At 45.0% G+C, this 27,543-nt stretch overlaps 1 protein-coding gene across 8 annotated transcripts in view; it reads right to left on the reverse strand.

Moving 5' to 3' along the window:
- The window catches only part of FGFR3 (fibroblast growth factor receptor 3), a 97,824-nt gene that overhangs the window by 19,947 nt on the left and 50,334 nt on the right, over positions 1 to 27,543 (reverse strand). For 3 of the 8 annotated variants that reach the window (XM_051966201.1, XM_051966208.1, XM_051966205.1), the window contains 7 exons: positions 15,464 to 15,633; positions 14,511 to 14,634; positions 14,082 to 14,272; positions 9,695 to 9,845; positions 5,529 to 5,719; positions 1,318 to 1,466; positions 245 to 366 (listed from right to left, as the gene is read on the reverse strand). In XM_051966201.1, the coding sequence (XP_051822161.1) occupies positions 245 to 366; positions 1,318 to 1,466; positions 5,529 to 5,719; positions 9,695 to 9,845; positions 14,082 to 14,272; positions 14,511 to 14,634; positions 15,464 to 15,633 (1,098 nt within the window). Of the gene's footprint in view, positions 1 to 244; positions 367 to 1,317; positions 1,467 to 5,528; positions 5,720 to 8,073; positions 8,219 to 9,694; positions 9,846 to 14,081; positions 14,273 to 14,510; positions 14,635 to 15,463; positions 15,634 to 27,543 lie in introns of all 8 variants that reach the window. The other 5 variants (XM_051966203.1, XM_051966207.1, XM_051966202.1 and 2 more) reach the window with 3 other exon arrangements.

The following is a 27,543-nucleotide window of genomic DNA, read 5'->3' on the forward strand; positions in this document are numbered from 1 at the left end:
GAGGAGGAGAAGGAAAAGGAGGAGGAGGAGGAAGAGGAGGAAAAGGAGGAGGAGGAGGAAGAGGAGGAAAAAAAGAAGGAGGAAGAGGAAGAGGAGAATGACATAGAGAGAGAGAAAGACTGAAAAGTCTCAACCAGAGGAACAGAGCTCCAGAATCTCCAGGTGATAATGTCTTCTGTGCCAAGGCCTGCCCCTCCCCTCCATCCCCTTCTTGTGCCAGGTGCATCTGCTCATCTGCTGTTACCTTTCAGCATCTTCACAGCTACGGTGACAGGCTTATTGGGCTTGTCTTTATCAATGCCGATGGCTTCTGCCATGACCACTTGGCCAAAGCAGCCTTCGCCAAGAGGTTTTCCCAAGGTGAGGCTGGAAGGAGAGAAAAACCAGTTAAGACGTCCTCTCATGTGCTTGCTCCTTTCTGCCCTTTGAAATAAACCTGATAATATTCTTGGGGAAAAACCACTTAATCCCTTTGAGCCTCAGTTTCCTCTCCTATAAAATGGGGATAATAATTGTGATACTCTCCTCTCCACGAAGGAAAGTGCCGCAGGTCCAGTGTCACTGGAATGAGTTCCTACGGCTGCCCTTACCCTTCAAGGCTCAGTTCCACCTACCTCTCGCATGAAGCTTTCCCCGCCCTCTTTTCTTGGCTATTTCTGAATGCTTTGGAACATCCTTCAAGTTAACATCAAACCAACTGGCTCTGCTCCATATGTCTCCCCTTGATTAGGCCGAAAGTCCCCTGAGGGTCCAGAACTTTGTTCTCTCTTATTTGTCCTGGCACAGGGCTGGGGCCCCAGTTCACACTCAGTGACCAAAGGAATATGAAAACTTGTATACCAGAGGCCATGGAGCCCAGGGTTCCTTAAACCTTTCCCACTCGTGATCCCTTTCCCCCCAAGAAATTCTTACATGACCCCAGTGTATAGGCATACAAAGCAAACATTTAGTGATAATAAATCACAATTTTGCAATCCCCACATTCAATTGTGCGGCCCCCAATGGGGTTGAGACCCACAGCTGAAGAAGCTCTGATCTACTGCAGCCCCCTCAAGTCTGTTTTTTATTCATTCACCAAAGCCCAAAGGGGAAGGGATTTGCCCAGAGTCCCACAGTGATGTAGGGACCAAGGCTTGGATTTAAATGCGACTTCTTGCTTCCAAAATCATGGTTAGAGAGAGGGGTTGAAGGATCAGGGTAATTGAAAGGCAGGATGTAGAGAAGGGGAACAGAGAGAGGGGGAGATCTGAGACCAAGGCGGGGAAGGGGGCGGAGGGGATTTGAGAGCGAGGGGCAGGCGGGCACCGAAGCACTGACCGGGATCTGCACAGCTCCCACTTGGGATCGGCGGGGAGCTCCAGCTCGGACACGTTGGCCAGCATGGGCCCCTCGCTGGAGGACAGGCGGGCGATTCTCACCAGGGGGGTGTTGGAATTCATAGACGAGTTCGATTCCAGGGACACCTGCTTGAAGGGAGCAAATAGAATGTTATTGCCATGTGTCTCCCAAGCACTTTACATGGAGCCAGATGGTCTTCCCAAGGAAGGATAGGAAAATAGGAAAGCAAGAGTAGAACCAAGAAATGCAGCCTCTCAGTAAAGGGGGAATGACATGCAACGGGACTTCCTAATATGTGCTGACAAAATTCTTTCCTGACATTCAAGGCTCCTCACAATCTGGCATGATTATGTCAAATCATTCCCTCCCAGGTAGTCTATGCTCCAGCCCAACTGGGTGACTCTTAAGTCTTGTCCTCTGCCCCCTTCCTCATCCCATCCAAACATCTCCTGGGCTCTCCAGCCTCTGTGACTTTACTTATGCTATTCCCTACACCACTTCCCCCTTGTCCAGCATATTGAAAGCCCCCCCTATTCTTCTGGCCTCCTCAAGTGCCACTTCTTCTTCTTGATTCATCTTCCCACCTGCTGGTCATAACAACCCAGATGATTCCAATGGAAAGAGCAGGGTCTGCCCTTCTACTTAACTGTTTGTGGGATCTGGGATAAGGTCCCAGTTTCCTCATCTTTAAAACAAATGGGCTGGGTCACATGACCCTTTCCATCTCTAAATCTATGATTCATAAAATGTAGGTATTGTATCTCCATTTTATAGATGAGGAAGTTTGGCCAAGGTCACCCAGCTAGCAAAGATCAATGTTGGTATTTAAAGCTAATCCCAAGATCAGTTTTTTTCCCCTACTCCATCCCAGATCCTAATAATCTTTTCTTTTTTAATTAATAGCTTTTTATTTTCAAAATATATGCAAAGGTAGTTTTCAATACTCATCCTTGCAAAATCTTATGTTCCAAATTTTTCTCCCTCTCTTCCCTCTATCCCCTCCCCTTGACAACAAATAATTCAATATAGATAATTTTTCCTTTCTTGGAAAGTCCCGCTATCCTGCCTCTAACCCCCCAAATGGCAGCCAAGTTTACTTGAGATGACTGACTAAGAAGAAGATAGGAAAAGATAATGATAAATATTAGAGGGAACGTGGGAAAACTGGGACACTAATGCATTGTTGGTGGAATTGTGAAATGATCCAACCATTTTGGAATATGCCTAAAGGGCTATCAAACTGTGCATACTCTTTGACCCAGCAGTGTTTCTACTGGGCTTGTATCCCAAAGAGATTTTAAAGAAAGGAAAGGGTCCTGTATGTGCAAAAATGTTTGTGGCGGCCCTGTTTGTAATGGCTAGAAACTGGAAACTGAGTGGATCCCATCATTTGGAGAATGGCTGAATAATTTGTGGTATATGAATGTTATGGAATATTATTGTTCTGTAAGAAATGACCAGCAGGATGATTTCGGAGAGACCTGGGTAGACTTATATGAACTGATCCTAAGTGAAGAGATTAGAACCAGAGAACATTGTATACAGCAACAAGATCATGTGATGACTTAGCTCTTTTCAACATTGAGGTTATTCAAGGCAATTCCAATAGACATGATGGAAAGTGTCATCCACATTGAGAGAAAGAGGATAGCATTTCCACCTTTTTGTTGTTGTTGGTTTGCTTTTTTTCCCCTTTCTCCTGTTGTTTTTTTTACCCCTTTTGATCTAATTTCTCTTGTTCAGCATAATGAACATGAAACATGTTTGGAAGAATTGCACATGCTTAACCCATATTGGATTGCTTGCTGTCTAGATGAGGGGAAGTGGGAAGGAAGGGAGAAAAGTTTGGAACATAAGACTTTGCAAAGGTGAATGTTGAAAACTATCTTTGCATGTATTTGGAAAAATAAAAAGCTACTGGAAAAAAAAAACAAGTCCATTTGAGACAACTTTCTGGCTTCCCCAAAGATAGAAATAACTCAACTGGACATTCCTTCCCCTTTCCCCTCTCTCAGCTTATTTGAAGCGAGGTCATAGTTGAGTGAGTTTTTGCTGGGCATGAAGGCTTGAACCCAAGCTCTAGACTGAATGTAATGACTAGGTCTCACAGTTATGAGCTGTGTACCCTGGACACCAGAGGTCTTTAAGTCCATTGAGAAAGATGCTCAGGGTCATTTCTAGTTTGTGGTTTAAATGAGAGAGAAATCCCAGAATACATAGAGTCAGGACCTGGATTTTTAGTTCCTTCCTAGGCTGGAAAAAATTTGAATGGGACCCTGGAAAGTACTGGTGCTAGTGTCCTGGAATTTGAAGACCCTTCTCTAAATTTTCTTAAAAACACTGTGTGGTCTTAACCAATCCCAATTCTTCCCAAAGGCCATGGAGATGACTGGAAAGCAATCAAGTTTACTTGAAAGCCTCCATATCCAGAGGGAACTCATACAGCTATGGCCTCCCTTCATGCAAATGTGTATGTGTGTGTGCGAGGGGGGGTGGTGAAATGAGGTGCCCAGTGGGATTATTTCTATCTCTGCCCTCTTGGAGTCTGACCACCCACAGAAAACGGCCAGCAGGTTTGGTCTCAGATCAACTTGGCTGCCATTCAGGGGTTTCTGGGCGGGCCAGCAGGGCTCAGTAGGGATGGGAAATTCTGTGCTCAGCAGACCAGAGACAAACTCAAAATGAGCATTTATCACAAGAGTTCAACAGGAACTCTTGGAGCAAATGTTGCCGGACAACTTGCCTAACAGATTGAGAAAATGGGTCAGATGTTTTATAAGTAAGTCCCACGACTTCTTAAATGACCTAATGTTGCCAGGTATTCACGGAGAATGATCTTATTACACACTCAAACATTCCTGCATCGCCTTGTTGTATTCAACTTTGTGCTAAATGCTTGTTTGTGGAAACAGGGCCATTGATTTAAAACTGGAATAGACCATGGAGGGCATTTTACAAAACTGAGATCTGGTCATTACAAAACTGAGGTCTAAAAATTCTTCCGAGGCTGGATTTGAACATTCACCCTCTGATCTAAAAGTTAGTGCTCTCTCCGGAACACTATGATGCCTCCTTTGCAAAGTCTTCCCCTTTCGAGGATATGCTCCCTGAAGGCAGGGGTTGTGTCCCTTTTCAGCACACAGGCCTTTGTACACAGGAAATATTCGGTATAAATGTGTGTTGAACTAGAATGAATAGATTTCCTGAAGCCTGGAATAGCTAGGACTCAATAAATGCTTGGCGTTTTGAACTAAGGATGGGCTGGTCAGGCCATATTTGTAGAGCTGAGGTCTGTTTGGGGCACTTAATTTTAGGAGAAACATTGACAAACTGGATCCCCTTAACAATCCCATTTCCAGCCCACAAAGAGGAAGGCGAACAACCTGAAAATGAGGCAGGACCTTCAAGGATCAATAAAGAATGCTTAGCTGGGAGACGTGAGCTTGGGGATGTGAGACGGAAGAGCCATCCTCAAGGACCTAAAAGCTAGTCACAGAGAAGGGGAATTTGTTCTGCTTGGTCCCTGAGAGCTGGACCAGGAGTTACCAGGAGCATGGATTTTGGATCCATGTAGGGTAAGCAGCTGGGATGATTCAGTAGCACCAAGGCCTCTTTCCTCTGATCTGGTGAAGTCGGGAGCTCTTGAACCATCTTCTTCCAGATGGTACAAAGATGTCAGATCTCAACACATCATAAGCACATGCTCTTATTCCAATTTGAAATATTAAGTCATTTTCTAATAATAGTTCCCACTATGATCAGATCTATAAAGTTTTCCAACTTTTCTCCCAAGGTGTTTTTGAGGTAGAGAGCATGTTTTTATGCTTATTTTATGGATAAGGAATCAAGAGTGAAATGATTTGTCCATAATTTGTCACATAATTCATTAACAAGGATCCAAATCTCAGCTCAGGTCTCCAGCATTCTCATTCTACTATGTTCCCTGTTTATGGAGGAAATCTGATTTATCCCAGTCACTGGTGATACCAGAGTCTTTTCTTAATTTTTTTTTGTTCAAAGCTAAAAAGAAATACATCTGCTGTCCATTTTGAAGGCAATTTGTTGAGTCCAGAAATAGGAGCCTGAAGGTTTTGTCCCCAACTTCTATTGGCCCTGGCAAGAAGGGGGGAGAAGTGAGGGAGAGGATGGTAGCAGGAGGGGTTCGGAATCTTGTATCTACTTTCTGTTACCTGTCGCTTGAGCGGGAACTTGGACACCTTCTGGACAGTGGGGGTGTTGATGGCCTTCTTGGAGGGCATCTTCAGCCGACAAATGGCCACGGCCACGGCCACCACCACAATGAAGAGACAAAACCCAAGCCCGTAACTGAGGAGGCCGGTAAAGACACTGCCCGAATCATCCATTTCAACCATTTCTTCAGCTGCGGAATGATGGGAGAGCTAATTAGGTGGGGAGGAAGAGGAGGAGGAGGCCCAGGAAGAGTTGGAAGGGAAAGAAGGATGGAGAGGAGGAGAAGGAGGGGTAGGGGAGGTCAGACATCTGGTGGGTAAAAATCTTTTCTAAGTCATGGGAGCCCAGGACAAAAGAGATGCTCTTGCTGTAGCACCTGAGTGTATGTGCCTCCCCATCTTTGTGTGTGTGTGTCAGTGATACAATATGATGGAGATTTTTAAGGAGCCTGAGAGGACATCAATCCCAATCTCTTCATTTTATAGACTGAAAAAAAGCAGAAGCCCAAGGAGTGACCCAAGGAATTAACCCAATGTCTCAAGTGGCTGAATTAGAATTCAAAGCCAGATCCTCTTTCTACTATACTGCATTATATGTCTAATACATTCGTTCTTATCTTTCCCAATTCCCCTTAACCTTAGTGCCTTCCCTTTAGTTTATCCTCTCTTTATCTTATTTGTACATTGTTGTTTGCATATTGCCTTTCTCCATTAAACTATAAGCTCTATGAGGGCAGGGATGTTTTTTGGGATGTTTTTGCCTTTCTTTGTATCCCTGGCATTTAGCACAATGCCTGAAGTGGAGCAGACACTTAGTTAATGCTTGTCTTGTTTGTTTCAATTTATACCTATGCTTGTCTCTTAGGGATCTTAGAGGTTATCCCAACTCCCTCATTTTATAGATGAAGACAAATAGAATAATGTGTCCTGGATTATACAGGTTGTTAAGTAGCAGAAAGAGAATTCAAATTCAAATCATCTGACCGTAAATTCAGCACAGTACAGAGGAAGGAGTGTTGGGTTTGATGTCAGACGTTCTGGGCTCAAATCTGAGTGGCTCCTTGATACCTGGAAGATCTAAGGTCAATTTCCCTCTTTGGGCCTTGGTTTCCTTATCTGTAAATAAGCAATTGGACTAGAAGCTGTCTGTGGTGATCTCTTCCAGGGCTGTGGTCTTATGATTCCCATGTGGGCTCTTAGGTGTTTGTGTGAGTTTGCACATCTATGCAAAAATCTGAGGTGGGGGGGAAGGGACCCTCAGAAAGAGCATCAATGTTCTCTGCATGCTCTTTTGCACAAATGTAGCTGGGTTTGCCTCTAAAAGTCAGAAAGAGACTTGCTTGTGAGGGTATTTTATTTTAAATCCCTAAATAAAAATAACTAAATGAAAAAAAGGTTTGGGCAAAGTTTCCAGGGCCTGCTTTCCCAGACATTCCTCGGGAATTCTTCTTTCCCTGCCTTGGAAAGAGCACTGGTTCTAACCAGACAACCCCATTATCAGGGGATTGGATTTGCCAAAGCTCATTTCCAAATGTAGCATTGGGGATTATGATCTGAAATGGTCCTCACCAAGATGGCCGAGGTTTGGGAGATAGCAAAGGGAAAATGGGGAAGGGAGAGGAGGGGGAAGGGACAGGGAATCAAAGAGCTTAGAACCCCAAGAAGGTCCTGGACAAAGAGCCAGGGGCCACCCACCTATGGGAGCTTCCCTTGATTTGTGAACGAAGGCCAATTATGGCCAGCAGAGCATCCACAGCTTCCCATGTTGTGAGAGTTTAGCTATGCCAAAGGATCCACTGGGTATGGCTCTCCACCAGAGCCTTCCACAACTGCTGAGTGTCTGAGGTCAATTGTGGGGAAAGATGAGTGAGCATGGCGGGCCAAAGGGCCTTAGAGACAGGCGAGGCCTCTGTTTTCTGTGTTTTCAGGTGACTACATCCTGTACAGGATGTCTGACTTCTACCCATGTGGGCAAACATGACTGGGCCAGAGGGCCCTTCTATGAAAGCTGTCCACAGATCTGTCTCTTTCTCCTTAGAATCCTAAATCCTAAAGGAAATTTTTAGGAAATTTAGGAAATTATTTTGCAAACGAGGCAATTAAGACCTGAACGTGATTTTTCCCAAATCACACAGGAAATAAGTCCTGGGATCAGAACTCAGGCACACTCATTTTATATCAGAATCCATACTCCTGGGAATCACTGTATGGTCTGGGTAGGAATTTGAAGGCCTGGATAGTTATACTTTTAAGATATACTTAGAGTGATACTGTTGGTAAGGGAAGGAGGGGAAGAATTCTATTCTGTGATGGCCCATCCGCACGGGACTGGCAATTTAGGATCTCAATTTCCATTTCCAATTGAATCTGGTTTCCCAATCTCATGTCCACCACAGTGCATGGCCAACTTTGGGAAGGTCTTATTTCCAGCTATCCCCAATAGGTGGCACTTTGGCATTTCTAAGAACCCCCCACTGCAGTGTTTCCAAGAGGAAAGAGAGGGACCAGGCCCAGATAGGAAAGCAGGGGGGGGGGGGAGGAGTACCTGGGAGGACCATCAGCCAAGCAGAGTGATGTGAGAACCCAATAGAATTCCCAGCAAGACAAGTATATTCCCCCGCATCCTCAAAGGTGACATTGCGCAAATAGAGAATTTCTAGTTCCTTATCCGTTGTGTTAACTCCTGCCGTCTAGAAAGACAAAAAGACACACGGAGATAGGAAGGGCAGCAAGAGACGGAGGAAAGGGAGCTGCTCGGGTTCCCAGCACGCAGAAGATCACCAGCTTTCACAGGCAAATTGTCCGACAGATTGAGAACCAAACCAAACCAAACCGAAAGGTAATTCACATGGCCCCATCTTCCCTTTCATTCCAGACCCCGTTGGCAACCTGTAGTGGAAAGCAAGGGGGGTCCCTTCACCAGGCATTTACTCTGTCCCACTAAAGCAGCAGCATGCAAGCAAAACCATCTCAATGGAAAAGTCACCCCACAATGTGACTGCGGGCGGGGTGTTAGTACAGCGGGCTCGGGGATGAGCTATGAGCTCAAGGCTGGATGTGACCGTGTGAAGAAAAGAATGGAAAGGCTCATCTGTTTGAGTCCCAGATGATAAGCCTCTGCTGCAGAAGGGCCCTCATCTCGTCCTCATCTTAAATAAGGAAACTGAGGTCCAAAGAGGGGATGGAATCTGTACCGCTAGTAAGTGACAGGAGTCAAAAACCTGACTCTCCAAATCTTGTGCTCCTTTCACCAAGCTAGGCTACCTCTTATGAGGTTTTGGAGCTTACAGGTTAACACTGCTAAAGAACTTGTAACATAACACAAAATACAGTGTAACACACACAAAGTACAGTGTAACACACACGGTTTGTAGCTTGAAGATCAGTGGGGAAGGGGATTGGCTAGAGGCTAGAGGTGGGCAGAAGGAAGTTGGTTAGAGTAAAGTGAGTGCACGCATTAACAATGCTGCCGGACCATGTCTTTTGCCATGCATATTCTTCCTGGACCCTGGCTCTGACCAGTAAGTCTTTTCTTCTAAGAAAATAATCAGAATGGTCAGGTGACCCTCTTCCTAGGTGGGGTGGAAAGCTCACAGGGCTGCTAGCTAGCACGCAGCCCCCCTGCCCCTTATTTTAAAGAGTGGGAAAACCCAAGAAGCAGTGATTTGACCAGGATCACTTAGTAAGTGAATGGCAGAACCAACACTGAAACCCAAGTCATCTGAGCCACCACCTACCACCTAGGATGTCTTTTATTTTGCCATATTTTGCCAGGAATGGTCACAAGCGTGCATTCCTAAGTTTAGCACTCATCATGGAAATGAATGGGGTGAGTTTCTAGAGAGAGTGTTGAGAAGAGGATATATTTCTGTGTTTAAAAAGTTCAGTCACTTTATTGTGGGAATTTTTCCATTGTGTTTGATGATTGACATTTTAATCCAAAAGTATATACATATTATATATATATATAGACATATTATATATATAAATATGCATATACACACATATACACAGCAAAGAATTAAGATCAAGCCATTCAGCACCAGATGACAGAGTATATAACCAAATGATTTTTTTTTTAAAAAACTCGATCAGTTTTTTTAAAATGTTAAAAGCTCATTCCTGCGTGTTGCTAAGGCTTTGGGACAGAGTCAGTCTACAGTTACCTGGTCTGGATTTGCGAATGTGGAGCCAAAATGGCTTTTCGGCTATGCCTACGAAATTGTTGGCTCTACAAAGGTATTCTCCTTCATCCTGTTCTGTCACATTGAACAGATTCAGGTTAGCGTCTGCTTCAACGTTATTGCTGACCCATGACTGCAGGAACAGACAGAAACCTGGACTTCAGTACACCACAAACACCATCCGCCGCTGGATGCTGCGTAATTTCTTCCTGAACCTTTAGTTCTTTTCCCTGGTCTTGGCCATACTGTTCACATCACTGTCCTCCCCCTCCCCTGCCCTTGCCCAGCTGGTGGCATTTGACATCTTTTCTGTTGCTCCTGATCCTAAGAATTGTGGGAGGAAAGTGATGTTATGTACACACAGACACACACAGATACACACACACACACTCTCTCTCTCTCTCTCTCTCTCACACACACACACACTGTCTCTGTCTCACTCTCTCTCTCTCTCTCTCTCACTCACACACACACACACACACACACACACACCTTGGCACACGGACTTGTATGAATGGCAGAACTGGAAGGGAACCCCTTGAGAATCATCTGATTTATTCCCTCCCACTCCTAGTTTTACAGTTAGGGAAACTGAGTCCAAAACTTGTATCTAAAGCCATACAGCAAACATAGAATGAAATAGTGTCAAAAGGGAAAGCTGCACCAACAGATGAGGGAAACTCTTGTTTCTTGACAGCCCCAGGAGATATGTTGTGCTCCATCACAGAGGGGCTTAGTAGGGACAGGCGTGGGTGACCTGACTTGGCAAATACGGTTTCAATTATCAGAGCTCCAAAATAGAGTTTGGAGACAAAATACAAACTGCAGCAGCAGCCAGAACCCAACTGCTGGCTCGGCTTTTTTGAGCGGTTACATTTTCCACTGGGTAGAGGACATTTTTTTTATAAAAAGGGCTATGCAGAAACCAGTGGGGGAAGTAGATGGTCACACAGACAGATGGGCACCTGGAGTCCATCCCAGGTTACATACCACCCCCTCCATCCTCTCCCCTTTTCTTCCCTGGGCTTTCTTCAAAGCAGGTTCCAAAAAGCAGGTTCCAAATCACTAGAGAGATGGTTGTTGTCTAATCTTTATTGGGTCATTCTGGAGACCCCTAGAGCTGTAGCAGGGTGGGGGTGGTGGTGAATGAGGAGATAGAGCCAAGCAAAATCATCTCCCCCAATTCTGAGGAGGAGCCAGAAGCCTGGCATGGGAGGGTGGATTCTGGTGCAGCTGATTTCTTGTGTAAACTGAGAATATTAAAAGCAGTCAGTACTGAGTCCCTCCTCCTCTTCCTCTTCCTCCTCCTCCTCCTCTTCCTCCTCCTCCTCTGAATATATCTGACCTCTACTATCAAGGAACTGAAGAAAAGATTTGTATCACCATGACATCTTCTTGGAGTTTAACTTGGGGCAAAGTTTATATAACATTGAATTCCATGGAATTTGAAATCCTTCCCCTCTTCACCTGAAAAGCAGCCCCTTTTCTTTTCCAAAAATTCTCTTTACCCACAATTTCTTCCCTTTTTTACCCCATTGGAGAAAAAAAGAAAGGAAAACAGAGAATGGGGATCAATATGGTAAGAAGCCAAGGCAGAACCAATAGTTATTGCCCTTGCTCAAAAACCTCCTGTAGCTCCCTAATTATCTTCCAAGTTAGCTTCAAGCCTCCTGTAGTTTCAAGTTAAAGGCTCAAATTCCTCACCTTGGCATTCAAGGACCTATCTGCCTCTAAGCTTCCATTATATCACTTTGTATATTCTGTGATCCAACCAAACTTGTCTTCTCACTAATCTAAACCTCCCATTTCTTGGGAGGTTTGGAATGAATTCCCAATCTCCACCTTTCTTCAACAACTCAGCTTAGGTAACACCTCCTATGAAGCCTTCCTGTATCCTCCCAACTCTCCTTTCCCAAGCTTCTCTCAGCATTGTATTAAAGCGTCTTCTTCGCCCACACTACCAAGTTAGCATTCTAGCTTTGTGTCCCTGATAAGTCTCCTTTATTGACTCCAAGAGGACAGGGACTATGTTTACTATCATTCTCGTATTTCAGTCAGTTTTGTCCGATCAATGTTTACTCAATGCAAACTGCTTACCAGATGTGATTCTCACAATTTACACCATGGGTTAGGCAGGGCCAAGTATTTTTATCCTCATTTTCCAGATGGGAAAATTGAGGCACCATAAAGTAAAATAAGTGGTAGGTTTGGGGGTAGAAGCCAAGGTTTAGAACTCTTCTTTTTTAAAATTATACCTTCTTGAACTTTATTTTTAATACAAAACAAAAGCCTGCAGAGTTGGGTGTGGTAAAGAAAGTACAAATTACGTATCTAACAATTCTAGAGCATTACCTTTGTTTTTAAAAAAAATCTGTACTTTCACCTTATATATGTATTATTGATGGATGTAAACAAATCAAGAAGGCAAGCACCATTTAAAAATGTCAAAAAAAAAACACCTCTTCTTAAAGAGCCTGGCTGGTAGCACCCCAAATTTGGAAAGGTTGGGAAAGAAAAGAGGGTATAGATAAGACTTGAGGGATCCTGAGCCAGAGAACCACTCATGCCAAGTAGCAATACTGCTAATCCAGGATGGTCATTTATCAGTCTTTGGACAAACATTACTCCTTAAGGAAAATGAAGCAACAAAATTTCCCTCATTTGGTTGACCCTGGAGCCGGATCCAAGCTCAACATGATGCTTGGAGGGAGCTTGGCTTGACATAAGAAAAACCTTCCTAATTCTCCAAAATGGAAGGGATTGCTTGGAAGGATGGGCATAGGTAATGAGCCTTCTGTTCCTGAAAGTCTACAAGCAGAGGTAAGATGGACACTCATCAGAGACTCTGTAGAAGAAACAGTTAATTCAGGTAGGTTGTAGTGACTGGGATTTTGGCCGACCCTGAGAAGCTATAAATCAGAGAGCTTCAGATGGGATATGTGCAATGAGGGTTTTGGATACCAGACACCAGACTTGGCAGGGGGCTCTCTCTCAGCCCCATTTCCCTTTATAAAGGGGCTCACCAACTGGGCTCCTCAGGCTCGCTTCTCAGAGGGAAGAATATCCCCTGCTTCCATGCCCTAGCTAGGTTTGGCACTACTGGGGGCTGCTGACTTGGGTAGTTATGTATATGTGTATGTGTGCATTTGCTATCATGGTACTGGGCCATATTGGGCAACCCCTTCCCCATGTCCAGTAGATAAGCTGGATGCATGGGAAGGAAGCATGCTGCTGGAAATGGACAAAGGTCAACTCTCCTAGGAGAATGGCTGGCTCGCCCCAGACATCCCTAGCAAGCATCCTTTCTCTAATCCAAGAGTTCTGATTAATAGGAATGAGACAGATTCAGTCAGTCTGACATCTCTCAAGGCTCCTACTCCTGGAAGAGATCAGGGACCATACTTATTTTATAGCAGGAGAAACTGAGGCACAGTAGAGAAGGTAGGATCCCTGGCATAGGTGACACTAGAGGCAGGCTCTGAATCATGTATAGGCTATTGAGACACACTGATAGTTGAGGGCAGGTTAGGGGAAACAAGGTGAACACTGGTCTATATTTAAGGGATATATTGTGAACAAAGGCTGGCCCCATCCTAGGGACAGAGGAGAGTGGTAATATGGGAAAGCAGGGTGACTCCTGACAATGGAAGACCTTGGATGATGGACATATGAACTTGTATTTTATACTGTAGGCAAGTGGAACCCACCAAAAATCCCTGGGAGAAATGAGATCAGAAGCATATTTTAGAGTTATTGTATCAATACCTTGTCCAGTGTGGTCTAGAAGGGGACATAACACTAGAGACAGGAAGACCAGAAGATCTGCTCATGGGTAAATGTGACAGATGCAAGAGAACAGATGGAGAAGGAACCGCTGCAATTCAGCAGCTTTCAGTTAACCTGGGACACGAAGCTTCACAGATGAAGAAGATCAGGTGCCCCCAAAGGAAGGAAGGAAGTTATGCCAGTTATGGGAAGGAAGGTATTGGAATCAAACCCTCCCAGTCATAAAGGTGCCATGATCACTCCCATTTTACGGGTGGGGAACCGAGGCAAACAAGTTAAGTCATTTATTCAGAATTACAGAGCTATTAAGTTCCTGAGGCTGTATTTGACTCAGGTCTTCCTGACTCCCTCATTCTGTTTCTGCTAGTTGATTTCCAGAATTGAATGAGATTATATTTGTAAAGCACTTAGCCCAGTGGCCGACACACAGAAGACACTTAACAAATGTTGGTTTCTTTCCTCTCTTCTCCTTATCCAAAGTAGAGAGAATAAAGACAAATGAACTCCTGGTTTGGAGGGAGAAAGAGGGGGGAAATCCTATTTCTTCTCTGGACCCCCCCTTATACAGCACCTAGCTACGAACCTTGAGGACGGTGACGTAGGGTGTTCCATCGGGGCCATACTTGCTGCCATTCACCTCCACGTGTTTCAGCCACTGAATGTGGGGCTGGGCATCGCTGTACACCTTACAGTGGAACTCCACGTTGCTCCCCACGACCGCGGTCTGATTGGCCGGGAGGCCGGCCTGCAGAATGGGCCGATGTGGGGATCTCTCTAAAAAAACCCAGAGAGAGCCCAGCTCTAGATGTCTGGTAGCCAAGGGTACTCCCGGAGCCCCTCATCTCTATCTTCAGGAATATCCCTCCCATCCTTGCCCATCACTCCTCCAAACACTTTCCCCCTAACACAGAGGCAACTGTAAAATCCATACTCCCACTTAGCTGGCCAAGAAACTGAAGCTCCCAAGTCTCTAGGAGGTGCGATCATGGAATTTGGGAATGGAGGGACTCACCCAGGACATCCAGCGTGTAGGTTTGCTGTATGCTGCCATACTTGTTCTCCACCACGCAGGTATAGTTCCCCCGGTCCGAAGGTACCACACTCTCCATGACTAGACTCCACTGCTGATGTCTCAGCTACAAGAGACAGCAATGGGAGATAATGAGCTTGTGGGCAGATTTCTCCGAGGAACGGGCCACAAAACATGAGAGCTGGGAGGGACCTCAGAATGGATACTCTCAGAAATGGACAGTGCTTTGAGATCATCTACCCAACCCTCTCATTTTAAAGATGATGTCCAGAGACAGGCAATGAGTGAGACTAGAACTCAGGACCACCCAGTCCTGACCTGCATTGGGGACATTCTAAACCATACCTATCCTTCAATGCCCACTCTGGGGCAGGGGTATTCTTCCATGAAACCTTCCTTGATCTTCCCCTGCTGGGAATGATCTCTATCTTCTTCTCCCAAGGCTCCCTTGTACTATTTTACTAAAATCTTAGGGAGCGCTCAGAGAGGAATTCCCTCTATCAGAGCAGGTCTGCTTTAAGACCAAAAGTTCTGACTGATTAATAGGAATAAGGCAGACTCAGTCAGTCTGATATCTAAGGCCCTCCCCTTAGGTTTAAATATCTCTCAAGGCTCCTACTCCTGAAAGAGATATAAGGGCCATATTTATTTTATTGCAGGAGAAACTGAGGCACAGTAGAGAAGGTAGGATCCCTGACATAGGTGACACTGGAGGCAGGCTCTGAATCATGTATGACAGTCTTGGTCTCTTTAGTGACACTAATTATTTTACTTTGCATTCCAGTTATGAATGGGATGGTCCCACCTTCCTATCTAGAGTCTGAAGTCTTTTAGGGGGCAAAGAAACTCTTATTTATCCCATCTTCCCCAAACAGCAGATGCTGTGGATGATGAAGGAATACAGAGAGTATCAAACCTCAGATGGGGTGTCTCACCTTAATCCCCCCAATTCGATGTTCTCCTTTGAACTCTCTGCCGTTCTTCAGCCAGTAGATGGTGGGGGTGGGGTTGCCAGCGGCCGGACACCGGAAGCGAACAGTATTTGCAGCTGGGACAGCGAGAAGTTTCTTATCCATTCTCTCAGGGCGGGTCCAGTATGGGGCACCTGGGAATAGAGGGGAAAAAAAAGGTGGAATCAGAATCCATACATGAAACCACAAATCTCTCTTAGGTACAACGAGCATTTCCTTTGTAGTATATGTTAAATTTGACATGCAGCTTTCAAAGCTATCCTACTTGTCTGTGAATTCTTCTTGTTCTATTTTCTTTTACAGAGTGAGGGGCTAAAATTAGATGAAGAGCAGCTAGAGGGTGCCATGGTACACAGAGCACCGGGCTTGGAACCAGGAAGATGAATTCAAAACTAGCCTCAAACACTTCCTAAGCTGTGTAATCCTGGCCAAGTCACTGGCCAAGCTTCAGTTTCTCATCTGTAAAATGGGTAGGAGAAGGAAACAGCAAATCACTCCAGTATCTTTGCCAAGAAAACTCCAAAAGGGGCCACAAAGAGTAGGACACGAGTAAGGGAATCTAGGGGGTACAACAGATGGATCACTGGAATAAGGAAGATTCATCTTTATGATTCAAATCTGGACTCAGATACTTAATCTTGGGCAAGTCAATTTACCCTATTTACCTCAGTTTCCTCGTGTAAAATGAGTTAGGGAAGGAAATAGCAAACCACTCCAGTATCTTTGCCCCCAAAAATCCCCAATGGGGTCACAAAAAGACATAAATGAAATGACCAAGGAATAAAAAGACCAGGAGGTCGACCTTTCAGTTGCCTGTCTAAAACCTAAATCCCATGACACTAGGACTAGAATTGAATAGAACATAAGGAAGTAATATAGGGGATATGTTATTATAGAAAAACCACTGAATTTCGAATGAGCTGGCCAGAGTTCAAATTCTGAAAATGCTGCTTGGTACCTGTGTGACTTAACTTCTTTGGGCCTAGTTTTCTGATCTGTAAAATGAGATTGGACTAGATGGCCTCTAAAGTCCCAATTCTAGATCTATGACTCTAATGATAGCTCTTTTCCATAGGTTTACAAAGACTGTTAGCCTTTGACTCCTTTGAGGAGTATTATCCCATTACACAGATGAGGAAACTGAAGTCTCACAGGTTAAGTAATGTGTCCAAGGTTAAGTCATTAAGTGCCATAGGCAAGGCTTAAACCCTGGGCCTTTGAGTCCCAATCTGTGGCTCCTCCCATTGCTCCATGTGCTCTCTAGCCTGTCAGTCCCGGGTTTTTCCTCCACACATATGGCTGTCTCCCTCAGTTCCCTTCAGCTGCCGAGGCCTGCCGGGGCAGGCACTTGGATGTGCGGACTGAGCACAGCACAGAAGCCAGCTCCCCTGGGAGTCAGAGGCACGGTGCCCAGGGAGCATCCCAGGGAGTCTCTGCGCCCCTCCCTGCAGGGGTGCGGCCCTCCCCAAGCCGCTCCGGGGAGGCCACCTCCCTCCTGTTACAAATCCCAACAGCCAAGGGAGCCCTAATGATTTTACGGGTTTGGACACTTTTTAACATCTTCTCACGGTGCTGCTAGGTGTGCCGGGCCATCAGAGTATGTCCTGCCACGGCCACCCCCGTCCCTGCCCCACCCCGATGGGCAGGAGGCTCCTGATTCGGGCCGAGCACATCCGGTCAGAGAGAAGGGTCTGAGGGGGTGTGCGCCCCTTTCCCTGGGCAGGCGAAGCAGTCCCGTGTTAGTGCTCCAGGGCCCTTCAAAGACAGGCTGATGGGGGAGCTCCTGCACTAGAACACAGGCTTCCAGCTTCCTTCCAGACCCAAGGCAAACACCACTTTTCTGCGCAATGCCCTCAGTGGCTTAGTGCCTTCCCTTCACCTCATATTTATTATATATATATTATATAGATAGCTATACAAACACACGTGTAAACATGCAAACACATATATGTGCATTTGAGCAATGTACCTAAACAGTTGTATACGTGTGGCACATACATGCAATGTATATATACTATACCACAAAATGCATATACATATATTCATATATTTAATCACAACATGTGTGGGACAGAAAAACACAATGACTACATGCACACACCTAAAGACACAATATATATGTGTGTACCAATATGCAGGATGTACCTATGGACATATGCACACAGACACAATGTGTGCATGCACATGTGCAATAAATATGTTCACATATGCACAGAAACACACAGGGATGCATAATGCACCTGTACACAATCACATGCATGTGTTCATAGACATATATGTATACACACATGCACAAATGTGTGTGTGTGTGTGTGTGTGTGTGTATACACCCCAGTTTAGAATGAAAACTTATTGAGGGCAGAGGAAATTTTATTTTTGTCACTGGGCATACAGCAAGTGTTTAATAAATACTTAGTGATGGACTTAACTATCATCACTAAGTTGTATGGCTATGGTCAAGTTCTCACTGAGGGTCAGTTTCCCAACCTGTAAAAAAGCCCCCCTTTTTTAGACTAGCTGACTTTGGCATTCTACTTAGGAATCATGATTCCCAAGGCCAAGTATCATAAATGTACCTCAGTTTCCCCCAAACAGCAGGTGATGATCCTGCCAATCCAGCCTAGCCAGCAGCTCCTCCTCCACCCTCTGATCCCTGCCCAGACTTAGAGGTGATCTAAGAATGCTGATCTAAGTCTTTTTCCAACCTGCTTTTTCTCCCTGGAGTTGGAGACAGTCTTGTCTTGTTAAGGACAGTCTCTGGGTTAGGCAGAATTCATCTGAGAGTCTGGGATGGAGGGATCTTTTTATGGTGGGGGGGGGCGGCTTATCGTGTGCTCCATGTTGGTTCCCAACACCAAGAAATTCAGAAAAACACCAAAAATCTATAGCTGGGGAGGGAGGGGAGCTTGAATCCCTTATTTAACAGGAAAAATAAAAAATAAGAAAAAACCTAAGTCCTACTCTAGGGAATGGGCTTGCTTGCTGCAAAGGAAAAAAAGTAGCAAAAACATGTCTTTAGATTCCCAAGTTGTTATTCTTTATCTTCTATTATTATACTATGTAGCAATGTTTCCTTCTTCACTTCAAAACCTCCAACGACAGGGAGCTCACTACCACTCTCAAAGAAATATTATTATACTATGTAGCTATGTTTCCTTCTTCACTTCAAAACCTTCAATAACAGGGAGCTTACTACCTCCCCCCCCCCAATTATAGCTTTTTATTAACAGAACATATATATGGGTAATTTTTTAACATTGACCCTTGCAATCACTTCTGTTCCAATTTTTCCTCTCCTTCCCTCCACCCCTCCCCCAGATGGCGGGCAGTGCCATACATGTTAAACATGTTAAAGTATATGTTAAATACAATATATGTGTACATATTTATACAATTTTCTTGTTGTACAAGAAACATCGGATTTAGAAAGGTAAAAATAACCTGGGAAGAAATCACTACCACTCTCAAAGAAATATTATTATACTATGTAGCAATGTTTCTTTCTTCACTTCAAAATCTCCAATGACAGGGAACTACCACTCTCAAAGAAATCTATTTGCCTTAGGAGGCAATGAGTTCCCCAAGCTGATCCCTATCCCAGAAAGCAGATACCCCCCCCCAAAGAAACCTAATGAGTCCTCTTTGGGTCCTGAACAAAAGGGTTCATTTCCTGAATTAGCCCAAGGAGTTCCTTCCTGCCTAGTGGCTGGTGCATGGACCGGCGGGGCTCTCAGAGGCACTGACCGGAGGAGATTTTTGTTCTGTCCTGAGAGACCTGGAAACTCTCTTTTATTTGATCTCCCAGCACCATCCTCCTGCCAGGGACAGTGCCCGGTAGTCTCACACCAGAACGACATGCTAAGGATGGTACCCATGGAAGAAACCAAAGAACAAATGTATTCCTCTCCTCTTAATAAACAGAAACAGCCTGAAAGCAAATCCAGATGGCTAACATGTGGGGACTGCGGTTCCTTAATATAATGGAGTATTACTGGGCTATTCAAATAAGAAAGATAATGAAAAAAAGACACGGGGGGAATAAAAATGAAGGGATGCAGTGTAAAGAAAGTAGAGGTGAAACATACATGGATGCTAATTATATTAATAACAACAAAATGCAAAATACACAAAAGAAAAATAATTCAGCAGGGCACACTTAAGCCAAGGGGAAGAAGCTCATTGATATTTTAGTAAGGTTAATAGACACATTTAAAAGAATTTTTAAGAGTTCATGTATAATTCCTTACAACCTTTTAATTTTTGTCTCTGTATTCTGCATCTGAATTGCTAAATTACTATGCTTAGAATAAATTAAAAGGCAAAAATAAATGTAAAAATCCCCACAAAATATTCCACTGACCTGACCTCTCTCTAATTCCTTCTGCAAACACTTTGAGATTAATATTTCCAAAATGCTGCTCTGAGGCTCCTGCTCAATGGCCTTCAATAGCTCCCCATCGCCCACAGGAATAAGTCCAAACTCTCTAACGCACACTGATCTCTCTCTTCTTAGTTCCCTTAGCCCTTACTCTCTGCCCCACAGTTTAGCACCTAATTGTATTATCTTTGGTGTTCTCAGTCACGAATTCCTGGTTCTGCCTTTACCTGACACACTGAAAGCCTCCTAAAAACAGGTCTACTTTTGAGATGCTCTAACAGCACAGAGAAGCAAGTTTGGGATTGAGTTCCAGAACTCCAACAATTTACATTTCAAATAAGTGGCTAGAGGTGGTCCTTTGAATAGTGCTGGGTCTGGAATCTGGAAGTTTGTTGTTGTTCAATTGTGCCTGACTCTTCGTGACCCCATTTGGGGGTTTTCTTGGCAAATATAATGCTTTGCTATTTCCTTCTCCAACTCGTTTTACAGATGAGGGAGCTGAAGCAAACAGAGTTAAGTGACTTGCCCAGAGCCACACAGCTAGCATCTGAATCTTGACTCCAAGTCCAGTGCTCCATCCACTGCATCATCAAATCAGAAAGACCAGAATTCAAGTCTGATCTCCAATGCGCTGTGACCCTGGAACATTTAGCTTCAGCTTGCCTCAGTTTCCCCAACTGTCAAATGGGGGTCAGTAACATCTACCTCTCAGAGTTGTTATGGGGATTAAATGAGATATTTGTAAAGTGCTTAGCATGCAGTAGGTGCTGTATAAGTGCTTATTCTCTTCCCCTTTCAAATAGTCAAATTCTCTGGGTCTTCCTTTAGTTTAGGGATAACTCTTTGGGAAAGGCAGAATGTGAGGGGAATCCTATCCAGAAAGAACCCCCAGATTCTATTTGCATCAAGAAACTTAACCCTATGACTCTAATTCAAACTTCTAGGAAGGAAGCCACATCGGAGGGCTGTATAGGGAGACCGAGGTGCAAAGCTGGGTTGGCAAAGTACCCTTTTTTGAAATCAGCAACTCCAAACCAGAGTTATGGGTCTGGCTGTGGGTCCAGTTCTCACCTCTGGGTGACCCTGATCAATGCCCCTAACTGTTCTGGGCTAAAATGTCATCTCTGTAAAATGAAAATGTCTTAGGTGGCCCCCAAGCTCCCTTAAATCTCTGGGTCAAAGATCCCAACAAAAGCGTGCAAAGGGGAGAAATTTGGGGAGGGGGCGTGGAGGAGAGAGCAGAGAAACTGTCCTGAATCCAAACAGAACTCCTGTCTTTGGCTGTGGTATCTACTGAAAAATCAAGCTATCAAGGGAAGGGATAGGATTTAGAGAGCAAGTCTACCACCCCACTTTACAAAGGGGGAGACTGAGGATCTGAGAAATTAAAGTCACAGAAGTTGCCACTTGGGACTCCAAATCCGTGCTCTTCCCATGACACCTCCCACTTGAGTTCTGCTATCTTAAAGCAGATTGGTCTCACCTCCACTTTGGCCTCGATTTACCCCTCTGTGAAATGGAAATAATGGTGCTTGCCCTGTGGTGGTGAGGATCAAATAGAGAGAGAAAGGCTGTCAGTGTGCTTTGAATAAGTTCAAAAAGACCACAGTCATAAAATCTCTTCATTATCTGAGGCTTCACTCTCTCCTCTCCACACCTTCCCCAATTATTCCCTTAACGAGGTTCCCTCTCCTCTGGTCTCCTTAGTAATTAGTGCAGGGGCAAGAAATATTTGAGAATGCTAGGTTTAAAGTGAGGGAGCCCTTTCAAGGGTTATGGAGGGAGAGGAACGGCCCCCTACATTCAGGTTTCTTAAATCCCATCCTCATCTGGGTCCCAATTTCCTAGCATCTTGTGGATCTTGCATTACTGTCCAATGCCTGAGGTTTGGATCCCCCCACCCCCAAAACCCCAACCCCAAGCATAACAGCTGAACTGGTTTTTCTCCTTCCTTTGAGATCTGGTTGGAGCCTCGGCCTTCAAGCTGCTACTTGTGCTACTGAAAGGGGGCAGGTGGAAAACTCAGGGGTGGGGGGGGAACCCAGAAGCCATTTCAGCACTGGCTGCAAACACTGACTTGGAGAGCCATCTGCACTCAGACCTTGGGGGCTCAGAATCAGGACTCTAGAACTTCCTCTGACCCCAGGCGCTCTCTCTCTCTCTCTCTTTCTCTCTCTCTCTCTCTCTCTCTCTCTCTCTCTCTCTCTCTCTCTGTGTGTGTGTGTGTCCCATTGCTTACCCCACCATTCCCAGGAGACTCAGGGATAGAGGCTCTGAAAGAGAAGAAGGAGGAAAGGAAAGGAAGGAATAAGAGAAGAGAAAGGGGAGAGGAAGCCAGAATCCCAGATCTGGATTTTTCTTTTTTCTTTTTCTTTCTGTGTGTGTATCTGTTTCTCTCTGTCTCTCTCTGTGGGTATCTTTCTGTCACTGTCTCTTGCCTTTCTCTGTCTCTTTCCTGTCTCTCTCTGTCTCTGTCTCTCTGTCTGTCTCTGTCTGTCTGTCTCTCTGTTTCTCTCTCTCTCTCTCTCTGTCTGTCTTTGTCTCTGTCTTTCTCTATCTCTGTCTCTCTGTGTCTGTGTCTTTCTCTCTCTCTCCCCCCCCCGTCTCTGTCTCTCTCTCTCTGTCTCTGTCTCCTCTCTCTCTGTCTCTCTCCCCTGCCTCTCTCTCTCTGTCTCTGTCTCTCGGCCTGTTTGTCTCTGTCTCTCTGTCTCTCTCTCTGTCTCTGTCTCTCTGTCTGTCTTTGTCTCTGTCTCTCTGTCTCTCTCTGTCTCTCTCTCTCTCTCTCTGTCTCTGTCTCTCTCTGTCTCTCTGTCTCTCTGTCTCTCTCTCTCTCTCTCTCTCTCTCTCTCTCTCTCTCTCTCTCTCTCTCTCTCTCTGTGTATGTGTGTGTGTGTGTGTCCTTTCTCTGTGTCTCTCTTTATGTCCTCCTGGCTTCCAGCAACTTTCCAGCCTGTTCCTTTAAGAGTCAAGCCTGGCAGCATCCTTCACTCAGGGAAAAGCCCTGTTTTCAGGATTTGTCTTTCCCAAACTAGGCAGAGTGCTGCTGCTGCCGCTCACTAGCTGTGGGAGCTGGGTAACTCATTTCCCCTCCCTGGCAAGCTTAAAACAACAACCCAGATTGGGGTCACTTCCCACTGTTGGCCCACTCACCCCTCTCACAGAACTCTGCCTTGTAACAAAGTACGGCTAAGTAAAACAGATCAATACATGTCAGGTCTGACTGATGGGTCCTCTTCCTAATCTGCACGCAGGGACCACTGCTCTTAGCCATGAGAGGCCACGGGGCTGGCGGAGCAGTCCTGCCGTCTCTGAACATTGTTCTCTGGGCCGATTTTCCTGCCCAGCACTGATCCCTGCCCGGCTGCACACACAGGGCTGTGGCAAGGCTTAAATCAGATAACACAGGACCTGAAAATGCTTTGTGTCTGAAAAAGCCCCTCAGAGGGATGAGCAGGTACCAGCTCCATTATCAGGCCACTTTTCAGATCACGGGATCTAGACTTTGGGACACTGAGTCCAATCTCATTTGACAAGTGAGGAAACTGAGGAAACCACCATCCAAAGTCCAGGTTTGAGCAGAGCCTTGTTCTTACCAAGCACAGAGAGAGAGGCTCAAAAATGTTAAATATTTAATTCTCATTTGGGGGGCCTCTCTCTCTGTCTTTGTCTCTGTCTTTCTCTATCTCTGTCTCTCTGTGTCTGTGTCTTTGTCTTTCTCTCTCTCCCCCCCCCCCGTCTCTGTCTCTCTCTGTCTCTCTCTCTCTCTCTGTCTCTGTCTCCTCTCTCTCTCTGTCTCTCAGCCTGTTTGTCTCTGTCTCTGTCTCTCTCTCTGTCTCTGTCTCTCTGTAAAATGAAAAGATTGGACTTAATTGGTGCTTTGGTTTTTCTTAGCATATGCTATCATTAAAAAAATTGCTAGTTACCTATCGTATGCCACGCATTCTGCTAGGTGCTTAACATTAACAACTCAGGGGGAGATGTCAGAGTGTAGTGAAGAGAAATGCAGATTTGTAATTAGGAGACCTGGATTCAAATCCTTGCTCTGCTACTCCCCTCCTCCCTTCTTTAGGAGTCACCTCCTCCGTGAAAGGGGTGGGTGGGTGAGTGGCAGTAAACCAGATGACCATAAGCCTCCCCACCACCAGCTCTGCACTCTGGAGTCCCAGAACTGTCACCATTCTGATATAGTCACAAACAAAAGGAAAATTAATTGGGCTAATTATAAGACTCCTATTTCCCAGCTCTTGAAACTTTACTCCAGAGAAATCAAGGGCCTGGCTATTAGAGTCTCTCTGGAGTCATAAATCTTAGCCCCTGGGAGTAAAGAACAATGCAGGGCAGGGGGAGATGGGCGGGGGAACAAGACAAGCTGCCCTTTGGCAGGTACTGGCGAGGCCTGGTGCCCGATGTGCTTCCCGTGCCAAAGATCATCGGGATACCCGGGCATGGGGTTCACCTGCCTGGGTGCCATCTGCTGCCAGCAACTCCCTCTACATCCCCACAGACTCTCTCTGGCTGCCTCCATCGGGGCTGGGGATGGGGCCTGGTTCCATCCTTCCCAGGCAGAGGTGGCCTTTTTAAAACAGATTTAAATTTAAAGAATGCAGATCAATGGCAGTGACCAACCGTGACTCAAGGGGGGGCAAATAATGAAGCCCGCTACCCCCTTCCTGGCCACAAGAGATACGCTCAGGCCATGGAATAGGAAACAAAGATTGACAGACAGATACACATATACATATACAAACTCATGCATATATACACACATATATGTGTGTGTATAAGTATATTTTAAAGCATGTGTATATATATGTAGATATACATATTTACTTGTATACATACAAATATAATTATAAGTATATATACACAAATATACATATATATGTATATATACATATGATATATAAGTGCATTGTATATTTATAAGCAAATATACATAAACATAAATGCATATTTATAAGTAGATATACATGCAACTATAAATGCATGTGTATAAATAAGTAGATATACATATAAATATAAGTATATATACACACATAAATACAAGTATATACTTATAAATATAAGTATCAATACATATATAAATAATATCAGTACATAGACATATATATATATATATATGCATGTATATAAAAGCACAGCCAATAGGAAAATTTATTTTGCTTGCCTATATATATTTGTTATAAGAGTTTGTATCTCTCTCTCTCTCTCTCTCCCTTTCTCTGTTTCTCTGTCTCCCTCTGTCTCTCTCTGTCTCTATCTCTGTCTCTCTCTTCCCCCACCAGGGGTGAGAGGGATAAAAAACAAATGCTTGTTTTTATTTAAAATGTAAAAACATACTGTTAAGCCCAAGCTAAGATGTCAAGACAAGGTACTAGACCACAGTCTCCACCATCCACCATCGGATCACACTTAGAACCAGAAAGGAGCTAGGGGTCGCATTCAGCCTCCTCATTTTAAAAATAAGGAAGAGGGGTGAAGTGACCTGTGAAGTGAAATGTGTTCAGCTGCATTTGAACTCAGGTCTTCCTGCCTTTAGCCCTGGCACTCTATCCACTTCTCTTCACAACAACAGCAATAATATCTACGTCCGTCTGAATAGTGCTTTTAAAGTTTACAGAGCACTTGCCTCACAACCACCATGAGAAATAGGTAGGACAAATATTATCCCCATTTTTCTGATGAGGAAACTGAAGCTTAGGGGTAATTTAGTAACAAAGTAGAGCAACAGAATTTCCTAGCTCCTCAGGACCTGAAGTCAGGATGGGGACTTCAACCGTAACTTCTAATTCGGTCTCTCATGAACATGATCCCTGTTCCTAGCAGGCGCAGGGGAGGTGGCTCAGGAGCCCCAAGACCCTCGGGCTGCTGATTTCTGAGCATTTTGGCTCTGAAGACTCTTCCCGGCTGCGAGGCCTGAAGTCTTCTGGCCAAAGGCATCCACACAATCAGTACCACCTCCAAAGCCACCTCCCCAGGGCCTTGGGAAACAGAGGCGGAGGAAATTCAGCTGGAGTGGGGTGGCCCTGGGGACTGGCCAACATTGAGGGGTGGCAGGGAATAAGGCAAAGGGCCAACAGCTAGGGTTCCTAGCACCTGGTCTGCCCTCCCCTCCCAGGACCCCCAGACAGACCTTCTATCAATCTTTTGTGTGTCTCCTGTTCCTTCTCCCTCATGGTACCGCCTTTGGCTTCCGCTGGAGATTTGTAATTTGTTTCTGGTTTTGTACAAGGGCCCAATTCCCTCCGATTGCCTCTTTGTGTATCGAGCCGTTACAGGGCATATGGGGGTGGGGGTGGGACAAGGGATGGAGAACATAAACTCTGCCACCCACCTCGGGCAGCCTGGCTTCCTCCGGAGCCCTCCTTCCTTTGCTCCCTCCCAGGATTCTAACGACGGAGCCCACTGAGAGAGCAGACACAGCACAGCCAGCCCAAGCTCTCTCAGGGGGGACTCCCCGTCAGGCAAGGACATTTCAAGCTCAAAGGGAACTTGGGTCATTAGTCTAACACTCTCGTTTTTATAGATGATGAGCCGAAGATCTAAGAGGTTAAGTGATTTGCTCACAGTCCCCAGGTAATGTAGCCAAGCTGGGACCCAAACAACATTTCTCTAACTCCAAATTACGTTTCCCTTTCCACTGGTGATTGCCATTCAAATCTGCGCTCTGCTGACTCTATTTCCTCTACATGAAATGAAGGGGCTAGGTCAGACAATCTTTCTAAGATCTCAGGATCTCATCCGGCGACCTACACCTGCCTTAGCAGGAAGCAAAGATGGGAGGTCACAGCCTTTCCCCCAATAAATAAATGAGCGGTGGATGGGGAGTGAGGGACACCCCATCACAGAAGGCCTTCAAGTATTAGGCTGATGTTCGAGATGTCCTCAGATGACCTAAAGTTCTAACTGGTTCTAAAGCAGTATTTCCTTCTTTTTCTACAAAAGTAGCTTAAACACAGCCTATTCTACTGTCACATATCTCTCCCTATCCCAAAACATCATCAACTCTATCTGACTTTGGGTAAAATCCCTTTCCTTTTCGTCTTTCTCTGTAAGAAGGAGGTTGCGATCGCTAAGGTCCATTTCAGTGCCAAATCTACTGCAGTTCCTCTGAAAATCAAACACATCGTTGACATGGCAGAGGTGGGCTTTTTGCTTATTTAAAGGACGGGAGGCAATTCATTTTCACCTTTTAAAAAATGCACATTACTGGCATTGGCTAGGGAACCATAAATCATTGGAAATAGGCTTGTTGGTGGAAAGGTATTTATGTGTGTGAAGTAATAATGGGGAGGTGGGAAGAGAAGGATGGGGATATGAAGGAGCCAAAAAGGGAAATAATCTATCAGTGCTACAGGATGGATGGGTCTGGGGATACCATGCACCCCTCAAATAAAGCACACCGGTAAGTATCAGCTCTTTCCAGTGTCCTTCACTAGAGGTATATCCCCCTCTCCATCCATGGCTCATTTACTTATAGGGGGAAAGGCTGTGACCACCCATCTTTACTTGAATGATCAATTAAAACTGGGCACTGCACTTGGAATAATTAATAGGCTGAGCATCTGTTAAACAATTAGGGGAAGCCTTGCCACTCTGCCTGAGCTGGAATCCAGTCTACTTGTATAATGGTACTAATGGAGCCCCGATCGAAGGGAGATGTAAT

This window comes from Antechinus flavipes, chromosome 6, assembly GCF_016432865.1.
Source record: "Antechinus flavipes isolate AdamAnt ecotype Samford, QLD, Australia chromosome 6, AdamAnt_v2, whole genome shotgun sequence".
In the NCBI taxonomy this organism is placed as follows: Eukaryota; Metazoa; Chordata; class Mammalia; order Dasyuromorphia; family Dasyuridae; genus Antechinus; species Antechinus flavipes.